General features: G+C 44.5%; 1 protein-coding gene across 2 annotated transcripts in view; it reads left to right on the top strand.

The window, feature by feature from the left end:
• Positions 1 to 25,590, top strand: part of LOC120052456 (AP-3 complex subunit delta-1-like) — a 53,260-nt gene that overhangs the window by 17,560 nt on the left and 10,110 nt on the right. Inside the window, exons 13-21 of one of the 2 annotated variants that reach the window (XM_038999378.1) lie at positions 3,145 to 3,293; positions 3,603 to 3,833; positions 5,469 to 5,703; positions 5,812 to 5,957; positions 21,136 to 21,289; positions 21,483 to 21,554; positions 23,669 to 23,744; positions 23,980 to 24,158; positions 24,476 to 24,549. In XM_038999378.1, the coding sequence (XP_038855306.1) occupies positions 3,145 to 3,293; positions 3,603 to 3,833; positions 5,469 to 5,703; positions 5,812 to 5,957; positions 21,136 to 21,289; positions 21,483 to 21,554; positions 23,669 to 23,744; positions 23,980 to 24,158; positions 24,476 to 24,549 (1,316 nt within the window). Of the gene's footprint in view, positions 1 to 3,144; positions 3,294 to 3,602; positions 3,834 to 5,468; positions 5,704 to 5,811; positions 5,958 to 21,135; positions 21,290 to 21,482; positions 21,555 to 23,668; positions 23,745 to 23,964; positions 24,159 to 24,475; positions 24,550 to 25,590 lie in introns of both variants that reach the window. The other variant, XM_038999377.1, reaches the window with a different exon arrangement.

The raw sequence follows: 25,590 nt of genomic DNA, 5'->3' as shown, positions 1-25,590 counted from the left end.
GACACGGCCGATACCAAAACCTGCGGGCTCTCCTTCACTGCAGCCGAGGTGAGTAAAACATTTAAACGTGTTAACCCTCGCAAGGCTGCAGGCCCAGACGGCATTCCCAGCCGTGTCCTCAGAGCATGCGCAGACCAGCTGGCTGGTGTGTTTAAGGACATATTCAATCAATCCTTATCCCAGTCTGCTGTTCCCACATGCTTCAAGAGGGCCACCATTGTTCCTGTTCCCAAGAAAGCTAAGGTAACTGAGCTAAACGACTACCGCCCCGTAGCACTCACTTCCGTCATCATGAAGTGCTTTGAGAGACTAGTCAAGGACCATATCACCTCCACCCTAGACCCACTCCAATTTGCTTACCGACCCAATAGGTCCACAGACGACGCAATCGCAACCACACTGCCCTAACCCATCTGGACAAGAGGAATACCTATGTGAGAATGCTGTTCATCGACTACAGCTCAGCATTTAACACCCTCCAAACTCGTCATCAAGCTCGAGACCCTGGGTCTCGACCCCGCCCTGTGCAACTGGGTCCTGGACTTCCTGACGGGCCGCCCCCAGGTGGTGAGGGTAGGTAACAACATCTCCACCCCGCTGATCCTCAACACTGGGGCCCCACAAGGGTGCGTTCTGAACCCTCTCCTGTACTCCCTGTTCACCCACGACTGCGTGGCCTGCGTGGCCATGGCCACCAACTCAATCATCAAGTTTGCGGACGACACTACAGTGGTAGGCTTGATTACCAACAACGACGAGACAGCCTACAGGGAGGAGGTGAGGGCCCTCAGAGTGTGGTGTCAGGAAAATAACCTCACACTCAACGTCAACAAAACAAAGGAGATGATTGTGGACTTCAGGAAACAGCAGAGGGAGCACCCCCCTATCCACATCGACGGGACAGTAGTGGAGAGGGTAGAAAGTCTTAAGTTCCTCGGCGTACACATCACGGACAAACTGAATTGGTCCACCCACACAGACAGCGTGGTGAAGAAGGCGCAGCAGCGCCTCTTCAACCTCAGGAGGCTGAAGAAATTCGGCTTGTCACCAAAAGCACTCACAAACTTCTACAGATGCACAATCGAGAGCATCCTGTCGGGCTGTATCACCGCCTAGTACGGCAACTGCTCCGCCTACAACCGTAAGGCTCTCCAGAGGGTAGTGAGGTCTGCACAATGCATCACCGGGGGCAAACTACCTGCCCTCCAGGACACCTACACGATGTCACAGGAAGGCCATAAAGATCATCAAGGACAACAACCACCCGAGCCACTGCCTGTTCACCCCGCTATCATCCAGAAGGCGAGGTCAGTACAGGTGCATCGAAGCAGGGACCGAGAGACTGAAAAACAGCTTCTATCTCAAGGCCATCAGACTGTTAAACAGCCACCACTAACATTTAGTGGCCGCTGCCAACATACTGACTCAACTCCAGCCACTTTAATAATGGGAATTGATGGAAATTATGTAAAAATGTATCACTAGCCACTTTAAACAATGTCACTTAATATAATGTTTACATACCCTACATTACTCATCTCATATGTATATGTATATACTGTACTCTATATCATCTACTGCATCTTGCCATCTTTATGTAATACATGTATCACTAGCCACTTTAAACTATGCCACTTTATGCTTACATACCCTACATTACTCATCTCATATGTATATGTATATACTGTACACTATACCATCTACTGCATCTTGCCTATGCCATTCTGTACCATCACTCATTCATATATCTTTATGTACATATTCTTTATCCCTTTACACTTGTGTGTGTATAAGGTAGTAGTTGTGGAATTGTTAGGTTAGATTACTTGTTGGTTATTACTGCATTGTCGGAACTAGAAGCACAAGCATTTCGCTACACTCGCATTAACATCTGCTAACCATGTGTATGTGACAAATAAAATTTGATTTGTGTTGTGACAAGGTAGGGGTGGTATACAGAAGATAGCCCTATTTAGTAAACGAGCAAGTCCGTATTATGGCAAGAACAGCTCAAATAAGCAAAGAGAAAGGACAGTCTATCATTACTTTAAGACATGAAGGTCCGTCAATACGGAACATTTCAAGAACTTTCTTCAAGTGCAGTCGCAAAAACCATCAAGCGCTATGATCAAGTTACCTCTGCTACTCAGCCTCAGAAATTGTAGCCCAAATAAATGCTTCACGGAGTTCAAGTATCAGACACATTTCCACATCAACTGTTCAGAGGAGACTGTGTGAATCAGGCTTTCAGGGTTGATTGCTGCAAAGAAACCACTACTAAATGACACCAATAAGAAGAAGAGACTTGCTTGGGCCAAGAAACACGAGCGATGGGCATTAGACCAGTGGAAATCTGTCCTTTGGTCTAATTTTTGGTTCCAACCGCCGTGTCTTTGTGAGACGCAAAGTAGGTGAACGGATGATCTCCGCATGTGTGGTTCCCACCTTGAAGCATGGAGGAGAATGTGAGGGTGCTTTGCTGGTGATACTGTCAGTGATTTATTTAGAATTCAAGGCACACTTAACCAGCATGGCTACCAGCAGTCCCACTAAGCCTAAACCAGATGGGATGGTATCATTTGTTTTTCAACAGGCAATGACCCAAAACACACCTCCAGGCTGTGTAAGGGCTATTTGATCAAGAAGTAGAGTGATGGAGTGCTGCATCAGATGACCTGACCTCCACAATCAGCTGACCTCAACCCAATTTGAGATGGTTTGGGATGAGTTGGACCGCAGAGTGAAGGAAAAGCATCCAACAAGTGCTCAGCATATGTGGGATCTCCTTCAAGACTGTTGGAGAAGTATTCCAGGTGAAGCTGGTTGAAAGAATGCCAAGAGTGTGCAAAGCTGTCATCAAGGCAAAGGGTGGCTACTTTGAAAAATATATTTTGAAAATATGTAACTTTTTTTGTTACTACATGATTCCAAATGTGTTATTTCATAGTTTTGATGTATTCACTATTATTCTACAATGTAGAAAATAGTTTCTTTTTTTAATTATGAAAAACCCTTGAATGAATAGGTGTGTCCAAACCTTTGACTGGTACTGTATGTATAGCCTAATGCCTCCCTGATCACAGTACAGTTTCTGATGTCCCCATTGTTCTGTTTCTCATTGACTACTCATTGGTGTGGTCCCAGGTGTCCAAGAAGAACCTGATGGAGATAGTGAAGAAGCTGATGCTGCACGTGGACAAAGCCGAGGGAACCACTTACAGAGATGAGCTGCTCACCAAGATCATTGACATCTGCAGCCAGAGCAACTACCAGTACATCACCAACTTTGAATGGTCAGCACAACTTACTGGCAGGGCAAATGTATTGGTCTCTGATTCTTTTAGATTCATACTTTCTGTGAGTTTTGAGTCTCCGTGTCTCTCAAATAGAGTTGAAATGCTCACGAGTCAAAATGCATTGTAGTAATGCGTCTTGCTGTAAATTATTTGTAAATAATTCACAAGTTTTTGCATCGTACTGGCCCACTACTTGTCTTCTTTTTGGGGGTTTACCTGCCATTTAGGGGCCTACCTTCCACTGACTTTCTCACCTGTCTCTCAGGTACACCAGTCTGACCGTCTGTCTCTGTTTCCGTCTCTCAGGTACATCAGTATCCTGGTGGAGCTGACCCGTCTAGAGGGCACGCGGCATGGCCACCTCATCGCCTCCCAGATGCTGGACGTTGCCATCCGGGTGAAAGCCATCCGAGCCTTCGCCGTGGCCCAGATGGCTACTCTGCTGGACAACGCCCACCTGCTGACCGGCAACACACAGCACAACGGCATCTGTGAGGTGCTCTACGCCGCCGCCTGGATCTGTGGAGAGTTCTCAGAGTATGTATTCATCCATTCCTCCTGTCGTGTCTTTACGATCATTAAATTGAAGACTTTGTTTTTATCAAAGATTCCTGTAATTACTATTACGCGATTAAACTGAATAATCATGTAACTGTAATTAACTAGGAAGTCGGGGCACCAAGGAAAATATTCAGATTACAAAGTTATAATTTCCCAATATAACCTTTCAGATATTTTCATATCTGATCAATAGTCTTCTTAATTAATGAATTATTTACTTTACCTCACGTTAGTCTCATTCCAAACGTCGTAAATTGTTGGTTATCTGCACGAACCCAGTCTTCACTATGAGTCATCCATACATCAATTGTTTTAAATCATTTATTTATTACTAAGTAATTCACAGAAATGCATAAACAAACAAACAAAGTAAATATGGTTACAAGAAATGATAGGAGAATGTGCCCTAGTGGGCTAAACCGGCATGGCGGCTTGTTAGACCAAAGGGAAGTGGGGGTCGACTGAGACGTCACTACAGAGTTAATAATTATAACAATTGAAATGCTAATCCTTTGCACATGAACGCTCACTCATTCGGGAACAATTGCAATCAATATATATATATTTACGCTCAGTGTGTCGTCTTGATCTCTGTTGAAAAGTTAGTTTCTGTTGGAGAGTTTCCGTCCTCTCTCTCTCTCTCTCTGTCGTAGGTTAGAGTGGGTAGTTCAGATTGACATTCATTCGTGTTGTTGTAGAATGGATGTTTCGGCGGTTGTCGTTCTTCGCGTTCAATGATACCGAATCCCTAGCTGCAGACTAGTAATTAATATCAAAGACTTGTTCTTATTCTGTCGGTATCGATAGTCTAAGAGTTTAACCACGTGGTATGGTTAAAAGATTCAGCAATGGTCTACAACCTTTGTCCTCCCGTGATTGAGAGAAACATGGTCTGGTGATAATTTCTCAAAGTTGGGTTTTATTCGGAATTGCAGAAAAGGGCTGTCCCAGGATGCCTGACCCTGACTGGGCTCAGGGGCGGTCCTCTGATTTAGTTCAAATCAAAAGGGAATTGGATTTTCCTTCATTAAACAGTCCAACATCATATTACACAATTTTACAAACAGTATCATAATCACTCATTCATCTTATACAACAATTAGATGTAAACCTCATATCTGAGGCTATTATATAAACAGCGTTATGGTAATGTGGCCACACCGTCTCCCATGAGCTTCCCCAAGTTGTAACAAACGGACCAGTTCGTAGCTGGATTCTTCACCGATCTTTTATACTTTCTCCGGAACATGAAATTTGTTCGTACCTTAAGTTCTGTGAGGTGGAAGAAATCCCTTTGTTCTCTATGAAAATGTCCTCTGCCTCTTATACTGTTGTGGCCATGTGGCAGGGTCTTCTCCTCAGGAATTTACGACCTCTCTCTGACCACAGCAGCGTAGTTGTGAGAGGCAGGGAGAGGCAGGGAGAGGGGGATGGGCTTGCTGTACCCAAATAGGCCAACGTCATGACACTCCTCTACAAGAACACATGCACACACATACAGTTTTTAACAAGAATGTTTTCCACTAAGTCAAACTAGCTAAAATCAGGCCAGTTCAGCCCTGTATCATTGGCGTATCCCTCATCCTGTGCCATCCTCCTATCTCCCCCCAGACACCTGGAGGACCCCATGGCGACTCTGGAGGCCATGCTGCGGCCCAAGGTGGCCACCCTGCCGGGCCACATCCAGGCCGTGTACGTGCAGAACGCTGCCAAGCTGTTTTCTACGGTGCTGCGCGGCCAGGAGGGGGCACCAGAGGACAGCAAGGTGGCCCAGGAGACCAGCCAGCTGCTCATTGACAGGCTGCCTGTGTTTGTCCAGAGTGACAACCTGGAGGTGCAGGAGAGGGTGAGTCACACGGCTAATATCGGTTAACCTCGGGGCTATTGGCCGTTTGAAAGGAGAATATATTTTCCAGTATACTTCCCTCTCTGTGCTCCCCTCTACCCTCCCCAGGCCTCCTGCATCCTGCAGCTGGTGAAGTACATCCAGAAGCTGCAACAGAAGGACGTGGAGGTAGCTGAGGAGGTGACAGCTCTGTTTGCTGGAGAGCTCAACCCTGTGGCCCCCAAGGCACAGAAGAAAGTGCCTGTTCCTGAAGGGTCAGTCTGCCTGCTGCTCTCCCCTACTCACAATTAAGCTTATAGTAATACACAACATCAGAAATATATTTTATAGTACTACACTGAACAAAAATCTAAACGCAACAGTTTTGTCACACAATTTATTTTATTTTTTTATTTCACCTTTATTTAACCAGGTAGGCTAGTTGAGAACAAGTTCTCATTTGCAACTGCGACCTGGCCAAGATAAAGCATAGCAGTGTGAACAGACAACAACACAGAGTTACACATGGAGTAAACAATAAACAAGTCAATAACATAGTAGGGGGAAAAAAGAGAATCTATATACAATGTGTGCAAAAGGCATGAGGAGGTAGGCAATAAATAGGCCATAGGAGCGAATAATTACAATTTAGCAGATTAACACTGGGGTGATAAATCATCAGATGATCATGTGCAAATAGAGATACTGGTGTGCAAAAGAGCAGAAAAGTAAATAAATAAAAACAGTATGGGGATGAGGTAGGTAAATTGGGTGGGCTATATACCGATGGACTATGTACAGCTGCAGCGATCGGTTAGCTGCTCAGATAGCAGATGTTTAAAGTTGTTGAGGGAGATAAAAGTCTCCAACTTCAGAGATTTTTGCAATTAGTTCCAGTCGCAGGCAGCAGAGAACTGGAAGGAAAGGCGGCCAAATGAGGTTTTGGCTTTAGGGATGATCAGTGAGATACACCTGCTGGAGCGCGTGCTACGGGTGGGTGTTGCCATCGTGAACTGAGATAAGGCGGCGCTTTACCTAGCATAGCCTTGTAGATGACCTGGAGCCAGTGGGTCTGACGACGAACATGCAGCGAGGGCCAGCCGACTAGAGCATACAGGTCGCAGTGGTGGGTGGTATAAGGTGCTTTAGTAACAAAACGGATGGCACTGTGATAAACTGCATCCAGTTTGCTGAGTAGAGTATTGGAAGCTATTTTGTAGATGACATCGCCGAAGTCGAGGATCGGTAGGATAGTCAGTTTTACTAGGGTAAGTTTGGCGGCGTGAGTGAAGGAGGCTTTGTTGCGAAATAGAAAGCCGACTCTAGATTTGATTTTGGATTGGAGATGTTTGATATGAGTCTGGAAGGAGAGTTTGCAGTCTAGCCAGACACCTAGGTACTTATAGATGTCCACATATTCTAGGTCGGAACCATCCAGGGTGGTGATGCTAGTCGGGCGTGCGGGTGCAGGCAGCGAACGGTTGAAGAGCATGCATTTAGTTTTACTTGCATTTAAGAGCAGTTGGAGGCCACGGAAGGAGAGTTGTATGGCATTGAAGCTCGTCTGGAGGTTAGTTAACACAGTGTCCAAGGAAGGGCCAGAAGTATACAGAATGGTGTCGTCTGCGTAGAGGTGGATCAGGGAATCGCCCGCAGCAAGAGCAACATCATTGATATATACAGAGAAAAGAGTCGGCCCGAGAATTGAACCCTGTGGTACCCCCATAGAGACTGCCAGAGGACCGGACAACATGCCCTCCGATTTGACACACTGAACTCTGTCTGCGAAGTAGTTGGTGAACCAGGCAAGGCAGTCATTAGAAAAACCGAGGCTACTGAGTCTGCCGATAAGAATATGGTGATTGACAGAGTCGAAAGCCTTGGCCAGGTCGATGAAGACGGCTGCACAGTACTGTCTTTTATCGATGGCGGTTATGATATCGTTTAGTACCTTGAGCGTGGCTGAGGTGCACCCGTGACCGGCTCGGAAACTGGATTGCACAGCGGAGAAGGTACGGTGGGATTCGAGATGGTCGGTGATCTGTTTGTTGACTTGGCTTTCGAAGACCTTAGATAGGCAGGGCAGGATGGATATAGGTCTGTAACAGTTTGGGTCCAGGGTGTCTCCCCCTTTGAAGAGGGGGATGACCGCGGCAGCTTTCCAATCCTTGGGGATCTCAGATGATACGAAGGAGAGGTTGAACAGGCTGGTAATAGGGGGTGCGACAATGGCGGTGGACAGTTTCAGAAATAGAGGGTCCAGATTGTCAGGCCCAGCTGATTTGTATGGGTCCAGGTTTTGCAGCTCTTTCAGAACATCTGCTATCTGGATTTGGGTAAAGGAGAAGCTGGGGAGGCTTGGGCGAGTAGCAGCGGGGGGGGGGGGGGGCGGAGCTGTTGGCCAAGGTTGGAGTAGCCAGGAGGAAGGCATGGCCAGCCGTTGAGAAATGCTTGTTGAAGTCTTCGATTATCACGGATTTATCGGTGGTGACCGTGTTACCTAGCCTCAGTGCAGTGGGCAGCTGGGAGGAGGTGCTCTTGTTCTCCATGGACTTTACAGTGTCCCAGAACTTTTTGGAGTTAGAGCTACAGGATGCAAATTTCTGCTTGAAAAAGCTGGCCTTTGCTTTCCTGACTGACTGCGTGTATTGGTTCCTGACTTCCCTGAACAGTTGCATATCGCGGGGACTATTCGATGCTATTGCAGTTCGCCACAGGATGTTTTTGTGCTGGTCGAGGGCAGTCAGGTCTGGAGTGAACCAAGGGCTATATCTGTTCTTAGTTCTGCATTTTTTGAACGGAGCATGCTTGTCTAAGATGGTGAGGAAGTTACTTTTAAAGAATGACCAGGCATCCTCAACTGACGGGATGAGGTCAATATCCTTCCAGGATACCCGGGCCAGGTCGATTAGAAAGGCCTGCTCGCAGAAGTGTTTTAGGGAGCGTTTGACAGTGATGAGGGGTGGTCGTTTGACCGCGGACCCGTAGCGGATACAGGCAATGAGGCAGTGATCGCTGAGATCCTGATTGAAGACAGCAGAGGTGTATTTGGAGGGCAAGTTGGTCAGGATAATGTCTATTAGGGTGCCCATGTTTACGGATTTAGGGTTGTACCTGGTGGGTTCCTTGATGATTTGTGTGAGATTGAGGGCATCTAGCTTAGATTGTAGGACTGCCGGGGTGTTAAGCATATCCCAGTTTAGGTCACCTAACAGAACAAACTCTGAAGCTAAATGGGGGGCGATCAATTCACAGATGGTGTCCAGGGCACAACTGGGAGCTGAGGGGGGTCGGTAGCAGGTGGCAACAGTGAGAGACTTATTTCTGGAGAGATTCATTTTTAAAATTAGAAGTTCGAACTGTTTGGGCATAGACCTGGAAAGTATGACAGAACTTTGCAGGCTATCTCTGCAGTAGATTGCAACTCCTCCCCCTTTGGCAGTTATGGTGATCCGGTGCCAAGGTCCAGAGTTAACAGCAAGGATCCGGTGGAGTATTGGGCTCTAGTCGGGTATGAGTGGGGTTCGGGTAAACAGCTGAGTAGGCCGGTGGTGGGCCTCAGGGATAGCTTCGGTACTGGGTGCCACGGAGGGTGCAAGCTAGCTGTGAGCTAGCTAGCTGCAAGCTGTGAGCTAGCTAGCTGCAAGCTAGCTGTGAGGATCAGAAGTAGTGGCTCAGGGATTACGGCAGGAATCCGGCATTGTTGTGGAGAGACAGTCCGATGCTGGTAGATTGGCGAGTAATATCCAGGCTAAGAACAGGGCTGGTGTCTGTGCAGAAGGTAAAAGCCGCTAGCAGTGGCTAAAAATGACTAAATAGCTTGTAGCTGATTAGCTGGTTAGCTACTGGAGGTTCTTGAATGTGTTCCAAAGTAAAAATAATAGCGATTCCGTATCACATTGGGTGAGGCAGGTTACCGGAAGGTATAATCGAATTAAAAACCGAAAAGAGAGAGTTTTTTTTATTTTTATATATATACGAAAAATACAAAAGTACAAGGGAGGACGAACAAAAACACGCCTACACTGCTACGCCATCTTGAATCTGTGTGCCAAAGATGTCTCAAGTTTTGACTGCAGGAATGTCCACTAGAGCTGTTGCCAGATAATTTAATGTTCATCTCTCTACCATAAGCCGCCTCCAATGTTGTTTTAGCGAATACAGGCAGTACATCCAACCGGCCTCACATCCGTATACCACGTGTAACCACGCCAGCCCAGGACCTCCACATCCGGCTTCTTCACCTGCGGGATCATCTGAGACCAGCCCCCCCTGACTTTTAAAATTATTTTTATTTCATTGGACAGCTGATAAAACAGTGTTTGAACAACCAAAGAATTTCTGCACAAACTGTCAAACCGTCTCAGTGAAGCTCATCTGCGTGCTTGTCGTCCTCACCAGGGTCCTGACCTGACTGCGGTTTGGCATCATAACCGACTTCAGTGGGCAAATGCTCACCTTCGATGGCCACTGGTATGCTGGAGAAGTGTGCGCCTCACTGATTTATCCCGGTTTTAACTGTACCGGGCAGATGACAGACGGCGTGTATGGCGTCATGTGGGCGAGCGGTTTGCTGATGTCAACGCTGTGAACAGAGTACCTCATGGTGGCAGTGGGGTTATGGTATGGGCAGCCATAAGCTACAGACAACAAACACAATTGCATTGTGTCGATGGCTATTTCTATGCACAGAGATACCGTGTCTAGATCCTGAGGCTCATTGTCGTGCCATTCATCCACCGCCATCACCTCATTTTCAACATGATAATGCACGGCCCCATGTCGCAAGGATCTGTACACAATTCCTGGAAGCTGAAAATGTCCTAGTTCTTCCATACTCACCAGACCATTCACCTATTGAGCATGTTTGGGATGCTCTGGATCAACTTGTATGACAGCGTGTTCCTGTTCCCGCCAATATCCAGCAACTTCGCACAGCCATTGAAGATGAGTGGGACAACATTCCAGTAGGCCACAATCAACAGTCTGATCAACTCTATGCGAAGGACATGTGTCGCACTGCATGAGGCAAATGGTGGTCACACAAGATACTGACTGGTTTTCTGATCCACACCCTTACCTTTTTTTAAGGTATCCATAGATTAGGGCCTAATGAATTTATTTCAATTGACTGACTTCCTTTATACAGTACATTCGGAAAGTATTCAGTATTGTTGAAGCATCTTTGGCAGCGATTATAGCCTTTAGTTTTCTTGGGTATGAAGCTACAAGCTTGGCACATCTGTATTTGGGGAGTTTCTCTCATTCTTCTCTGCAGATCCTCTCAAGCTCTGTCAGGTTGGATGGGGAGCGTCACTTCATAGCTATTTTCAGGTCTCTCCAGAGATGTTCGATCGGGTTCAAGTTTGGGCTCTGGCTGTGCCACTCAAGGACATTCAGAGTCTTGTCCTGAAGCCACTCCTGCATGGTCTTCAAATTGAATTTTATTGGTCACATACACATTGTTAGCAGATGTTAAAACTTCTTATGGCTGCAATCCCGGTAACGGGATGATATGACAACAGCCAATGAAAGTGCAGGGCGCCAAATTCAAAACAACAGAAATCTCATAATTAAAATTCCTCAGACATACATGTGTCTTATACCATTTTAAAGGTAATCTTGTTGTTAATCCCACCAAAGTGTCCGATTTTCAAATATGCTTTTCGGCGAAAGCACTACAAACAATTATGTTAGGTCACACCAAACCACAATAAGCACAGCCATTTTTCCAGCGAAAGATAGCAGTCACAAAAAGCACAAATAGAGATTAAAATTAATCACTAACCTTTGATGATCTTCATCAGATGACACTCATAGGACTTCATGTTACACAATACATGTATGTTTTGTTTGTTAAAGTTTATATTTATATCAAAAAGTCTGAGTTTACATTGGCGCGTTACATTCCAAAAACATCCAGTGATAGTGCATAGCCACATCGTTTCAACAGAAATACTCATCATAAATGTAGATGATAATACAAGTTATACACATGGAATTATAGATATACCTCTCTTTAATGCAACCGCTGTGTCAGATTTCAAAAAAACTTTACGGAAAAAGCAAACCATGCAATAATCTGAGACGGAGCTCAGAACAATAGTCAAATTAGCCGCCATGTTGGAGTCAACAGAAACCAGAAATTACATGATAAATATTCCCTTACCTTTGATGATCTTCATCAGAATGCACTCCCAGGAATCCCAGGTCCACAATAAATGCTTGATTTGTTCGATAATGTCCGTTATTTATGTCCAATTAGCTACTTTAGTTAGTGCGTTTGGTAAACAATTCCAAAGTCACAAAGCGCGTTCACTAAAACGTGACAAAATGTCCAAAAGTTCCGTAACAGTCAGTAGAAACATGTCAAACGATGTATTGAATCAATCTTTAGAATGTTGTTAAAATAAATCTTGAATAACGTTCCAACCGGAGAATTACATTGACTTCAGATGAGCGACGGAACGGAGCTGCCTCATGTGAGCGCGCGTGGTCAAAGAATGTTCACCTCATGGCAGTGGTGACTCACTCCTGTCTCCTTCGGCCCCCCTTCACAGTAGAGTCATCAGACAAAGTTCTACAGAATGTTGACATCTATTGGAAGCCGTAGGAAGTGAATACTCATTCATATCTCGCTGTGATTTCAATGGGATCTTGGTTGAAACTCGACCAGCCTCAGAATTTCCACTTCCTGTTTGGATTCTTTCTCAGGTTTTTGCCTGCCATATGAGTTCTGTTATACTCACAGACATAATTCAAACAGTTTTAGAAACTTCAGAGTGTTTTCTATCCAATACTAATAATAATATGCATATATTAGTAACTGGGACTGAGGAGCAGGCCGTTTACTTTGGGCACCTTTCATCCAAGCTACTCAATACTGCCCCTGCAGCCATAAGAAGTTAATGCGATGTAGCGAAATGCTTGTGCTTCTAGTTCCGACAGTGCAGTAATATCTAACAATTCCCCAACAACTACCTAATACACACAAATCTAAAGGGGTGAATGAGAATATGTACATATAAGTATATGGATGAGCGATGGCCGAGTGGCATAGGCAAGGTGCAATAGATGGTATAAAATAGAGTATATACATGTGATATGAGTAATGTAACATATATGTAAACATTGTTTAAAGTGACAAGTGATCCATTTATTAAAGTGGCCAGTGATTGGGTCTCAATGTAGGCAGCAGCCAGTCTGAGTTAGTAATTGCTGTTTAGCAGTCTGATGGTCTTGAGATGCTGTTTTTCAGTCTCTCGGTCCCAGCTTTGATGAACCTGTACTGACCTTCCTTCTGGATGGTAGCAGTGTGAACAGGCAGTGGCTCAGGCGGTTGTTGTCCTTGATGATCTTTTTGTCCTTCCTGTGACATCGGGTGCTGTAGGTGTCATGGAGGGCAGGTAGTTTGCCCCCGGTGATGCGTTGTTCAGATCGCACCACCCTCTGGAGAGCCTTGCGGTTGAGGGCGGTGCAATTGCCATACCAGGCTGTGATACAGCCTGACAGGATGCTCTCAATTGTGCATCTGTAAAAGTTAGTCCGAGCTTTGGGTGACAAGCCAAATTTCTTCAGCTTCCTGAGTTTGAAGAACTTTCTCCACTTTCTCCACTGCTGTCCCTTTGATGTGGATAGGGGGTGCTCCCTCTGCTGTTTCCTGAAGTCCACGATCATCTCATTTGTTTAATTGACGTTGAGTGAGAGGTTATTTTCCTGACAACACACTCCGAGGGCCCTCACCTCCTCCCTGTATGCTGTCTCGTCGTTGTTGGTAATCAAGCCCACTACTGTTGTGTCGTCTGCAAAGTTGATGAGTGAGTTGGAGGTGTGCATGGCCACGCTGTCGTGGGTGAACAGGGAGTACAAGAGAGGGCTGAGCACGCACCCTTGTGGGGCCCCAGTGTTGAGGGTCAGCAAAGGGGAGATGTTTCCTACCTTCACCACCTGGGGGCGGCCCGTCAAAGTCCAGGACACATTTGCACAGAGTGGGGTTGAGACCCAGGGCCTCCAGCTTGGAGGGTACTATGGTGTTGAATGCTGAGCTGTAGTCAATGAACAGCATTCTTAGATAGGCATTATTTTCGTCCAGATGGGATAGGGCTGTGTGCTTAGGGTCGTTGTCCTGTTGGAAGGTGAACCTTCGCCCCAGTCTGAGGTCCTGTGCACTCTGGAGCAGGTTTAAATCAAAGATCTCTCTCTACTTTGTTCTGTTCATCTTTCCCTCGATCCTGACTAGTTTCCCAGTCCCTGCCACTGAAAAACATCCCACAGCATGATGCTTCCACTAGGGTTGCACATTTTGGGGAATATTCAGAGGTGGAAACTTAACGTGGGAATTAACGGGAATGTATGTGAATTAACAGAAATATATGCAAATGAATATTAATACCATTTAAATGTAGATGTTTTTTGGCATTGGATATATTTACCATATCTTATGGAGACAGAAACATAAACCTTTTACCTTGTCATAAGTAGACAATTGCAAATTATTAAATCCTTTCAATAGAAATAAAAACAATTTAGTTACGAATTGAACTTTAATTAAATGAGTTGCCTCTTCACATGGGATGATTTCACTGAACAACAAAAGAAAGGGAATACTGAATGATCCATAGCATCTCCCACAAACGTTTTCAACATACATCTGTAAAATGATAGTCTAAAAAGCTTTGGTTGTCTTCCTCTCAGGCTTCCATGTCTTCTCCCTGGACCTCTACAATGTGGTGTACACCTCTTGAACATCAGACTCTGAGGCCTCATCTTCACCTTCCAATCTTGTTGAGGATGGCTCGTTGTCAGGCTCATAAAGCCTCAAATTTGCCCGGATGGCCACCTATTTTTCAAGCCTGTTGCGTGCTTTGGTGTGTGTGTGTGTTCCCAAACAAGGACCAGTTGCGCTCTGAGGTGGCTGATGTTGGTGGGATTTGGAGGAGGATGGAGGCAACAGGGGAAAGAGCTTCAGATCCACAAGGTTCCTTCCACCAGGTGGCTGATGAGATATATGTTGGCACAACTGCAATATTGTATCTCCATCCCAAAGCCCTTGCTTGGAAGTGTACTTCGCCAGACTGCCAAGAACCATGCCCTCATCCATGCCAAGGTGGTGAGACACAGTAGTGATGACACCATAGGCCTTGTTGATCTCTGCACCAGAGAGGATGCTCTTGCAAGCATACTTGGGGTCCAACATGTATACTGCGGCGTGTATGGGCTTCAGGCAGAAGTCTTCACACTTTTTGATGTGTTTCAGAACTGCAGTTTCCTCTGCTTGGAGCAACAGTGAAGTGGGCAGGGCAGTACGGATTTCTTCTCTTACATCTGCAAGCCGAGTCTGAACATCAGACAGGATGGCATTGTCTCCTTCAATCCGTGCAATGGCAACTGCTATAGGTTTCAGGCTATCTCTCCCAAAATGCATCATCCAGGAGGATCCTCTTGATGGGGCTGTCCATATTGGCAGACCGTGATATGGACATTTCTTGGAGAGATTCCTTCCCCTCCAGGAGACTGTCAAACATGATGACAACACCACCCCAATGGGTGTTGCTGGGCAGCTTCAATGTGGTGCTCTTACTCTTCTGATTTTGCTTAGTGAGGTAGATTGCTGCTATAACTTGATGACCCTTCACATACCTAACCATTTCCTTGGCTCTCTTGTAAAGCGTATTTGTTGTTTTCAGTGCCATGATGTCCTTGAGGAGCAGATTCAATGCATGAGCAGCAAAGCCAATGGGTGTAATGTGAGGGTAGGACTCCTCCACTTTAGACCAAGCAGCCTTCATGTTCGCAGCATTGTCTGTCACCAGTGCAAATACCTTCTGTGGTCCAAGGTCATTGACTACTTCAGCTCATCTGCAATGTAGAGACCGGTGTGTCTGTTTCCCCTTGTGTCTGTGCTCTTGTTGAATACTGGTTGAGGGGTGGAGATGATGTAGTTAATTATTCCTTGCCCACAAACATTCGACCACCCATCAGAGATGATTGCAATACAGTCAGTTTTCTCTATGATTTGCTTGACCTTCACTTGAACTCTGTTGAACTCTGCATACAGCAAATTAGTAGATAAACCATGTCTGGTTGGAGCGGTGTATGCTGGGGAAGAAACATACAGAAATCTCTTCCAATACACATTGCCTGTGAGCTTCAGAGGTGAAGCAGTTGAAGACACAGGTCGAGCAAGACATTCATCAGCATTTTTTTGACTACGTTCCTCCATTGAGTCAAAATAACTTCTGATTCCAGGAGGACCATGAGCTGTTGCTATCGATAAGGTGTCTGATTCATAATTTTCACCTCGAATAGATGTAGAGGGACTTTTGTCATGGGTTGCTTGCTGTGAGCGCTGAGGGAACTTTATGCACTTGGCCAGATGATTCTGCATCTTTGTTGCATTTGTTTCATATGATTTGGCACAGTATTTGCAATTGCACACTGCTTTTCCTTCCACATTAGCTGCAGTGAAATGTCTCCACACATCAGATAGTGCCTGTGGCATTTTCCTGTAAAGAGTAGGGGGGAAAAGAGTAAAAAATAACAATACACAATTCCATGTACAGATAAATAGTTAGGCAGTTAGATTAAACAACTCCTTTGTAAGATAAATGTTTTAAAATGAAAGATGTATGGAAACAAGTGAATTAACACTCCTCAGTTAGCAGGCTCAAGCAAGCTAAAACCCACATGGTAGCAAAAACTAACTAGCAGAAATTGTTAACAAGTTAGAAATGATTTAAACACACTTTGTTGTAGGCTACTATTTACTAGTTAACAAAAAAATCATGCATGTCATATAAAATATATTCACCCCACCCAGTATTGTAATCAAAACTTACCAGAAAGCATGTAGTCCTTGGCTCAGACAGTGTAGTAGTGTGGGCTCAATAGCATCTCATTAGTGTGCAAGATCTTGAATCAGCTGTACATGTGATGGAAGAGTGCACTAATGTACACGGGATGGAAGAATGCACTGTGCATGCAGAGGGTTGCAATTCCATTGACTTGCGGATAGTTTAACCAAAATATGCCACAAGACCTAGAATTGCTTTATGTGTATCCCACAAAAAAGGTTCACTGTTATAAGCTAACTTTTTTTTATGATTTTAAGCAAAATTCCCTTAATTCCCGGGCTTAACTACCCATGGAAAATTTCCAGAAAAGTTTCCGACCCTTTCCAATCCTGGTTGCCACCACCATACTTCACCATAGGGATGTTGCCAGCTTTCCTCCAGACTTGGCATTCAGACCAAAGAGTTTAATCTTGGTTTCATCAGACCAGAGAATCTTGCTTCTCATGATCTGAGAGTCCTTTAGGTGCCTTTTGGCGCCTTTTGGCAATCTCCAAGCGGGATGTCATGTGCCTTTTACTGACCACTCTACCATAAAGGCCTGATTGGTAGAGTGCTGCACAGATGGTTGTCCTTCTGTAAGGTTCTCCCATCACCACAGAGGAACTCTGTCAGAGTGACCATCAGGTTCTTGGTCACCTCCCTGACCATAGCCCTTCTCCCCCGATTGCTCAGTTTGGCCGGGCTGCCAGCTCTAGGAAGAGTCTTGGTGGTTCCAAACTTCTTCCATTTAAGACTGATGGAGGCCACTGTGTTCTTGGGGACCTTCAATGCTGCAGACATTTTTGGTACCCTTTCCCAGATCTGTGCCTCGATACAATCCTGTCTCGGAGATCTACGGACAATTCCTTCGACCTCATGTCATGGTTTTTGCTCTGACATGCACTGTCAAATGTGGGACCTTTTATATAGACAGATGTGTGCCTTTCCAAACCATATCCAATCAATTGAATTTACCACAGGTGGACTCCAATCAAGTTGTGGAAACATCTCAAGGATTATCATTTGAAACAGGATACACCGGAGCTCAATTTTGAGTCTCATAGCAAAGGGTCTTAATACAGTTGAATTCGGAAGTTTACATACACCTTAGCCAAATACATTTAAACTCCTTTTTTTTTTTTTTTTTACAATTCCTGACATTTAATCCTAGTAAAAATCCCCTGTCTTAGGTCAGTTAGGATCACCACTTTATTTTAAGAATATGAAATGTCAGTGGTAGTATTTTAGCTTTTATTTCTTTCATCACATTCCCAGTGGGTCAGAAGTTTACATACAATTTACATACAATTAGTATTTGGTAGCATTGCCTTTAAATTGTTTTACATGGGTCAGATGTTTTGGGTAGCCTTCACAAGCTTCCCACAATAAGTTGGTTGAATTTTGGCCCATTCCTCCTGGCAGAGCTGGTGTAACTGAGTCAGGTTTGTAGGCCTCCTTGCTCGCACATGCCTTTTCAGTTCTGCCCACAAATTTTCTATAGAATTGAAGTCAGGGCTTTGTGATGGCCACTCCAATACCTTGACTTTGTTGTCCACAACTTTGGAAGTATGCTTGGGGTCATTGTCCATTTGGAAGACCCATTTGCGAGCAAGCTTGAACTTCCTGACTGATGTCTTGATGTAGCTTCAATCTATCCACATAATTTTTGTTCCTCATGATGCCATCTATTTTGTGAAGTGCACCAGTCCCTCCTGCAGCAAAGCACCCCCACAACATGATGCTGCCACCCCCATGCTTCACGGTTGGGATGGTGCTCTTCGGCTTGCAAGCCTTCCCCTTTTTCCTCCAAACATAACGATGGTCATTATGGCTAAACAGTTCTATTTTTGTTTCATCAGATCAGAGGACATTTCTCCAAAAAGTACGATCTTTGTCCCCATGTGCAGTTGCAAACCGTAGTCTGGCTATTTTGTGGCGGTTTTGGAGCGGTGGCTTCTTCCTTGCTGAGCGGCTTTTCAGGTTATGTCTATAGGACTCGTTTTACTGTGGATATAGATACTTTTGTACCTGTTTCCTCCAGCATCTTCACAAGGTCCTTTGCTGTTGTTCTGGGATTGATTTACACTTTTCGCACCAAAGTACGTTCGTCTCTAGGAGACAGAACGCGTCTCCTTCCTGAGCGGTATGACGGCTGCGTGGTCCCATGGTGTTTATACTTGCGTACTATTGTTTGTATAGATGAAAGTGGTACCTTCAGGCGTTTGGAAATTGCTCTCAAGGATGACCCAGATTTGTGGAGGTAAACAATTTTTTTTCTGAGGTCTTGGCTGATTTCTTTTAATTTTTCCATATTGTCAAGCAAAGACTCACTGAGTTTGAAGGTAGGCCTTGAAATACACCCACAGGTACACCTCCAATTGACTCAAATTGTCAATTAGCCTATCAGAAGCTTCTAAAGCCATGATGGAATTTTCCAAGCTGTTTAAAGTCACAGACAACTTCGTGTACAGTCGTGGCCAAAGGTTTTGAGAATGACACAAATATTAATTTCCACAAAGTTTGCCGCTTCAGTGTCTTTAGACATTTTTGTCAGATGTTACTATGGAATACTGAAGTATATTTACAAGCATTTCATAAGTGTCAAAAGCTTTTATTGACAAGTACATGAAGTTGATGCAAAGAGTCAATATTTGCAGTGCTGACCCTTCTTCTTCAAGACCTCTGCAATCCGCCCTGGCATGCTGTCAATTATCTTCTGGGCCACATCCTGACTGATGGCAGCCCATTCTTGCATAATCAATACTTTGAGTTTGTCAGAATTTGTGGGTTTTTGTTTGTCCACCCGCCTCTTGAGGATTGACCACAAGTTCTCAATTCGATTAAGGTCTGGGGAGTTTCCTGGCCATGAACCCAAAATATCGATGTTTTGTTCCCCGAGCCACTTAGTTATCACTTTTGCCTTATGGCAAGGTGCTCCATCATGCTGGAAAAGGCATTGTTCGTCACCAAACTGTTCCTGGATGGTTGGGAGAAGTTGCTCTCGGAGGATGTGTTGGTACCATTCTTTATTCATGGCTGTGTTCTTAGGCAAAATTGTGAGTGAGATCACTCCCTTGGCTGAGAAGCAACCCCACACATGAATGGTCTCAGGATGCTTTACTGTTGGCATGACACAGGACTGATGGTAGCGCTCACCTTGTCCAAACAATCGGAAAGGGGATTCATCAGAGAAAATGACTTTACCCCAGTCTTCAGCAGTCCAATCCCTGTACCTTTTGCAGAATATCAGTCTGTCCCTGATGTTTTTCCTGGAGAGAAGTGGCTTCTTTGCTGCCCTTCTTGACACCAAGCCATCTTCCAAAATTCTTCGCCTCACTGTGCGTGCAGATGCACTCACACCTGCCTGCTGCCATTCCTGAGCAAGCTCTGTACTGGTGGTGCCCCGATCCCGCAGCTGAATCAACTTTGGGAGACGGTCCTGGAGCTTGCTGGACTTTCTTGGGCGCCCTGAAACCTTCTTCACAACAATTGAACCGCTCTCCTTGAAGTTCTTGATGATCCGATAAATGGTTGATTTAGGTGCAATCTTACTGGCAGCAATATCCTTGCCTGTGAAGCCCTTTTTGTGCAACGCAATGATGACGGCACGTGTTTCCTTGCAGGTAACCATTATTGACAGAGGAAGAACAATGATTCCAAGCACCACCCTCCTTTTGAAGCTTCCAGTCTGTTATTCGAACTCAATCAGCATGACAGAGTGACCTCCAGCCTTGTCCTCGTCAACACTCACACCTGTGTTAACGAGACAATCACTGACATGTCAGCTGGTCCTTTTGTGGCAGGGCTGAAATGCAGTGGAAATGTTTTTTTGGGGATTCAGTTCATTTGCATGGCAAAGAGGGATTTTGCAATTCATCTGATCACTCTTCATAACATTCTGGAGTATTTGCAAATTGCCATCATACAAACTGAGGCAGCAGACTTTGAAACTTTATATTTGTGTTATTCTCAAAACTTTTGGCCACGACTGTATGTAAACTTCTGACCCACTCGAATTGTGATACAGTGAATTATAAGTGAAATAATCTGTCTGTAAACAATTGTTGGAAAAATTACTTGTGGCATGCACAAAGTAGATGTCCTAACCGACTTGCCAAAACTATAGTTTGTTAACAAGAAATTTGTGGAGTGGTTGAAAAAGGAGTTTTAATGACTCAAACATAAGTGTATGTAAACTTCCGACTTCAACTGTACTTATGTAAATAAGGTATTTCTGTTTAGATTTTTATTTCATTTTTATAAATATTATGGGGTATTGTGTGTAGAATGATGAGAGAAAAAATGTTTTCAACGTAACTGTGGAAAATCTCAAGGGGTCTGAATACTTTCCAAATGCACAGTATGAACTGTAACTCAGTAAAATCTTTGAAATTGTCGCATGTTGCGTTTTAAATTTTTTGTTCAGTGTACTTTATGCAGCCCCATGGACAATTTTAGATAATGCAAAGTAGCTTTGTTGTATACACTGTCTGTAACTACGTTTCCATTCACAATTTTTATGCAAGAAAAGTCATACCATATACAAATTTAAAAAACTGGATGATTCGGTACAATTTTATAAACACGGACAGAGAATTTATTGTCTTGGTTTTGTCCCCAGTCTGGACCTGGATGCGTGGATTAACGAGCCTCCGTCTGGGAGTGAGTCTGAGGATGAGGGTAGGAAGACCAAGGGCAAGGCTGTGTTTGCCAAGGAGGAGTCCAGACACACCAAGCCACGCTACACTGAAGTGGACGAGAAGGAACTGGCTAAGGTAAGATGGGAATTTACAAGCCAATAATCCGTGCTGTGTATGCATTGAGATACAAGCTCCTCAATTCTTTCAACAGTTGATCTGTTGTTAAATCTTTGGTGATACTATAACAGTCAGACACTGAAGAGGTACACCGGTAAACACCACAGCATTTTCATATGGTTGACTTGATACTGTTTCTCCCTCCCAATAGAGGAGAGACGTAAGGAAGGCAGAGCAGGCCAACAACCCCTTCTACATCAAGGCCTCCCCGTCCTCTCAGAAGGTACGCACTGCATCATCACCCAATCGGCAGCTCGTCTTATGTGTTAACCTGACTCTTACAGAAATGTAATTCATTACACATTTCAAACCACTTAAATATACAGTACCAGTCAAGTTTGGACACCTACTCATTCCATGGTTTTTATTTATGCCATTTTCTACATTGTACAATAATAGTGAAGACATCAAAACTATTAAATAACACATATGGAATCATGTACTTAACAAAAAAAGGGTTTTTGTTATTCTTCAAAGTAGCCACCCTTTGCCTTGATGATAGCTTTGCACACGCTTGGATTTCTCACAACCTGCTCCATGAGGTAGTCACCTGGAATGCATTTCAATTAACAGGTGTGCCTTGTTAAAAGTTCATTTGTGGGATTTCTTTCCTTAATGCGTTTGAGCCAATCAGTTGTGTTGTGACATGGTAGGGATGGTATACAGAAGATGGCCCTATTTGGTAAAAGACCAAATCCATATTATGGCAATAACAGCTCAAATAAGTAAAGAGGAACGACAGTCCATCATTACTTTAAGACATGAAGGTCAGTCAATCCGGAAAATGTCAAGAACTTTGAATGTTTCTTCAAGTGCAGTCGCAAAAACCATCAAGCACTATGATGAAACTGGCTCTCATGAGGACCACCACAGGAAAGGAAGACCCAGAGTTATCTCTGCTGCAGAGGATGTTCATTAGAGGTACTAGCCTCAAAAATTGCAGCCCAAATAAATGCTTCACAGAGTTCAAGTAACAGACATCTCAACATCAACTTTTCAGAGGAGATTGCATGGATCAGGCCTTCATGGTCGAATTGCTGCAAATAAATCACTACTAAAAGACACCAATAAGAAGAAGAGACTTGCTTGGGCCAAGAAACAGGAGCAATGGACATTAGACCGGTGGAAATCTGTCCTTTGGTCTGATGAGTCTAAATTTGAGATTTTTGGTTCCAACTGCCGTGTCTTTGTGAGACGCAGAATAGGTGAACGGATGATCTCTGTATGTGTGGTTCCCACTGTGTAGCATGGAGGTTGAGGTGTGGGGGTGCTTTGCTGGTGACACTGTCAGTGATTTATTTAGAATTCAAGGCACACTTAACCAGCATGGCTACCAGCAGCATTCTACAGCGATACGCCATCCCATCGGGTTTGCACTTAGTGGGACTATCATTTGTTTTTCAACAGAACAATGACCCAAAACACACTTCCAGGCTGTGTAAGGGCTATTTGACCAAGAAGGAGAGTGATGAAGTGCTGCATCGGATGACCTGACCTCCACAATCACCCGACCTCAACCCAATTTGAGATGGTTTGGGATGAGTTGGACCGCAGAGTGAAGGAAAAGCATCCAACAAGTGCTCAGCATATACTCCTTCAAGACTGTTGGAAAAGCATTCCAGGTGAAGCTGGTTGAGAGAATGACAAGAGTGTGCAAAGCTGTCATCAAGGCAAAGGGTGGCTACTTTGAAAAATATATTTTGAAACTAACTCTTTTTTTGGTTACTACATGTTTCCATATGTGTTATATCATAGTTTTGTCTTCACTATTTAGAAAATAGTAAAATAAAGAAAAACCCTTGAATGAGTAGGTGTGTCAACTTTTGACTAGTACTGTCTCTGTGTGTGTGTGTGTGTGTGTGTGTGTGTGTGTGTGTGTGTGTGTGTGTGTGTGTGTGTGTGTGTGTGTGTGTGTGTGTGTGTGTGTGTGTGTGTGTGTGTGTGTGTGTGTGTGTGTGTGTGTGTGTATATTTATTTCCACGTGTTCATTTTTATTTTTTATATCCTAGATTTAGGACAGATGCTTCAAAACCTTGTTTCTTATGATTATTTTTTTTGACCCTCTGCCATTTATGAATGTGTTATTCTATGGGCTTTAGTAGTACTGGCCAAAATCAATATTTTATTTTAAAAAATGTCTTGTGTGTGTAATATACCCACATGTACACCTAAAGGGGTCCTAAATTCTAAATCAAATAGCTAAGTTATCCATAGTATGACCGTCTTAAAACAATTCCATATGTCCGCTTAGCACCCCCATCCCCCAACGCCTTAGAATCTAAAGAATTAAATTGACTAGAAGCCCATTCACATCCCTATGTTATTGTGTGTGCGCAGGTATACCAGGAGGCTGTTGGTGTAGAGCACATTCCAGTGGTGCAGATTGACCTCAGTGTGCCTCTCAAAGTCCCAGGTCAGTTTCTCTGGCCACTACTTAATAACCAATTGATTTCAATGTACAGTGTATCAGTCAGTGGCTCTGCACACAGGACTCCAGACCTAACCCGTATCCCTCTTTCTCTCTTCGCCTCTGCCATAACTAAACCCCTCTTCTGTACCTCTTTCTTTCTGTGTAATAACTTGACCCCACTTCCTCTTTCTTTCTCTTCCTTTCTCCCTCCCGTTGGGTTTAGGGATGCCAATGTCAGACCAGTATGTGAAGCTGGAAGAGGAACGTCGGGAGAAAAACAAGGCAGACAGGAAGAAGAAGGACAAGAAGAAGAGGAGGGAGAAGGGCCGGCAGAGGAGGGGGGACTCGGGCCCAGAGAGCGAGGAGGACATCACCCCCGCACACATGGTGGACATCGTCACTGAAGAGATGCCAGAGGTACAGTAGGCCAGGCAGAGAGGCCAGGCAGAGATGCCAGAGGTACAGTAGGCCAGGCAGAGATGTCATAGGTACAGTAGGCCAGGCAGAGAGGCCAGGCAGAGATGCCAGAGGTACAGTAGGCCAGGCAGAGATGTCAGAGGTACAGTAGGCCAGGCAGAGAGGCCAGGCAGAGATGCCAGGGGTAGAGGCCAGGCACTTTCATAGGTGGTTCAGAGTGTTGCAGATAATAGAAATGTGGCATACCTTTGATAATAATTGCATATGCAAGGATGTTGTTTTGCTCTGTCACTAACTCCATTCTCTTCCTGTCTCAGAATGCCTTGCCCAGTGATGACGATGACAAAGATCCCAACGACCCCCACAAAGCTTTGAACATCGACCTGGACAAGTGAGTTCACTCACTTGGATATATAACCTGGCTGTGTTATTATCTACTCTGTGGGGGTGTATAATCTCTTCCTGGCTCCACTGATGAGAGGCTGGTGCTGGCCTGGTCCTCTTCATCCTTACACACTCCCTCTCGCTGTGCTCTGCTCTGCGGTTCTTTCCCTATGTCTCTCTTATGCATACACACACACACATCTGTCCTCTTGACTGTGCTGGTGGCATCTCACAGGTGAGTACCTTCCCAGCCTCAGGAGAAGCCCCGTCTGGGCCTGGACTCTAGACTGACTGATCTGCTTCCTCTCTGTCTGTTTCTCTGTCTGTCTCTTTGTCTCTCTCTCTCTGTGTCTGTCTGTGTCTCTCTCTCTGTCTGTGTTTGGGCATGATGTGACTTTTACAGTTTAATGTTTGATCATTGTTTTCAACAACACTCTCTCCTCCTGCTCACCCCTCCATTTGAAACCTTCTACAAGCTCACTTCAGAATATCAGCATTCCCTCCATACAAAACTCTGTTAATGTGCCCACTTTGTGGCTGGAGCCGAAGAAAAGCGCTCTCACTTCTCACTAACATGAACAGATTGATGTGATAAGATGAGAGTTTATAGATTTCTCAGTGGAACTGCTGATTTTCTCAAGTCATGACTCAATCACCATTACTAATCATGGATGACTACTGTTGTTTTTACTAGTCAAATCCCCAAGTCAAATCCTCACCCAATCCATGGATCTTCTTCAACATAATGTTAATCGTTAGTTACTGAGTATGGTAACAATGTGATTATTGTGGATAGTCAGATTAATATAATAGTTCAATTAAAACGTTGACATGCTTTGCAAGAAGAAAAATGTCACAATCCTGTTTACATGGACACATCTGAAATCCATCTACCTGATGTCACTCTGATCAATGCAGAGAATCCCCTATCAAAATAAACATTCTACCCCAGTGACCATTCTGAGGACATATAAAGTTTGAATGTGTAAACTACTTCTAAGACACATACATTCAGTTGTTCCGAACTCATTTCACTCTCGCTAAAGAG

Source organism: Salvelinus namaycush, chromosome 8, assembly GCF_016432855.1.
Source record: "Salvelinus namaycush isolate Seneca chromosome 8, SaNama_1.0, whole genome shotgun sequence".
NCBI lineage: Eukaryota > Metazoa > Chordata > Actinopteri > Salmoniformes > Salmonidae > Salvelinus > Salvelinus namaycush.
The sequence above is the reverse complement of the archived record's forward strand: the minus strand, read 5'-3'. Positions and strand labels throughout refer to the sequence as shown.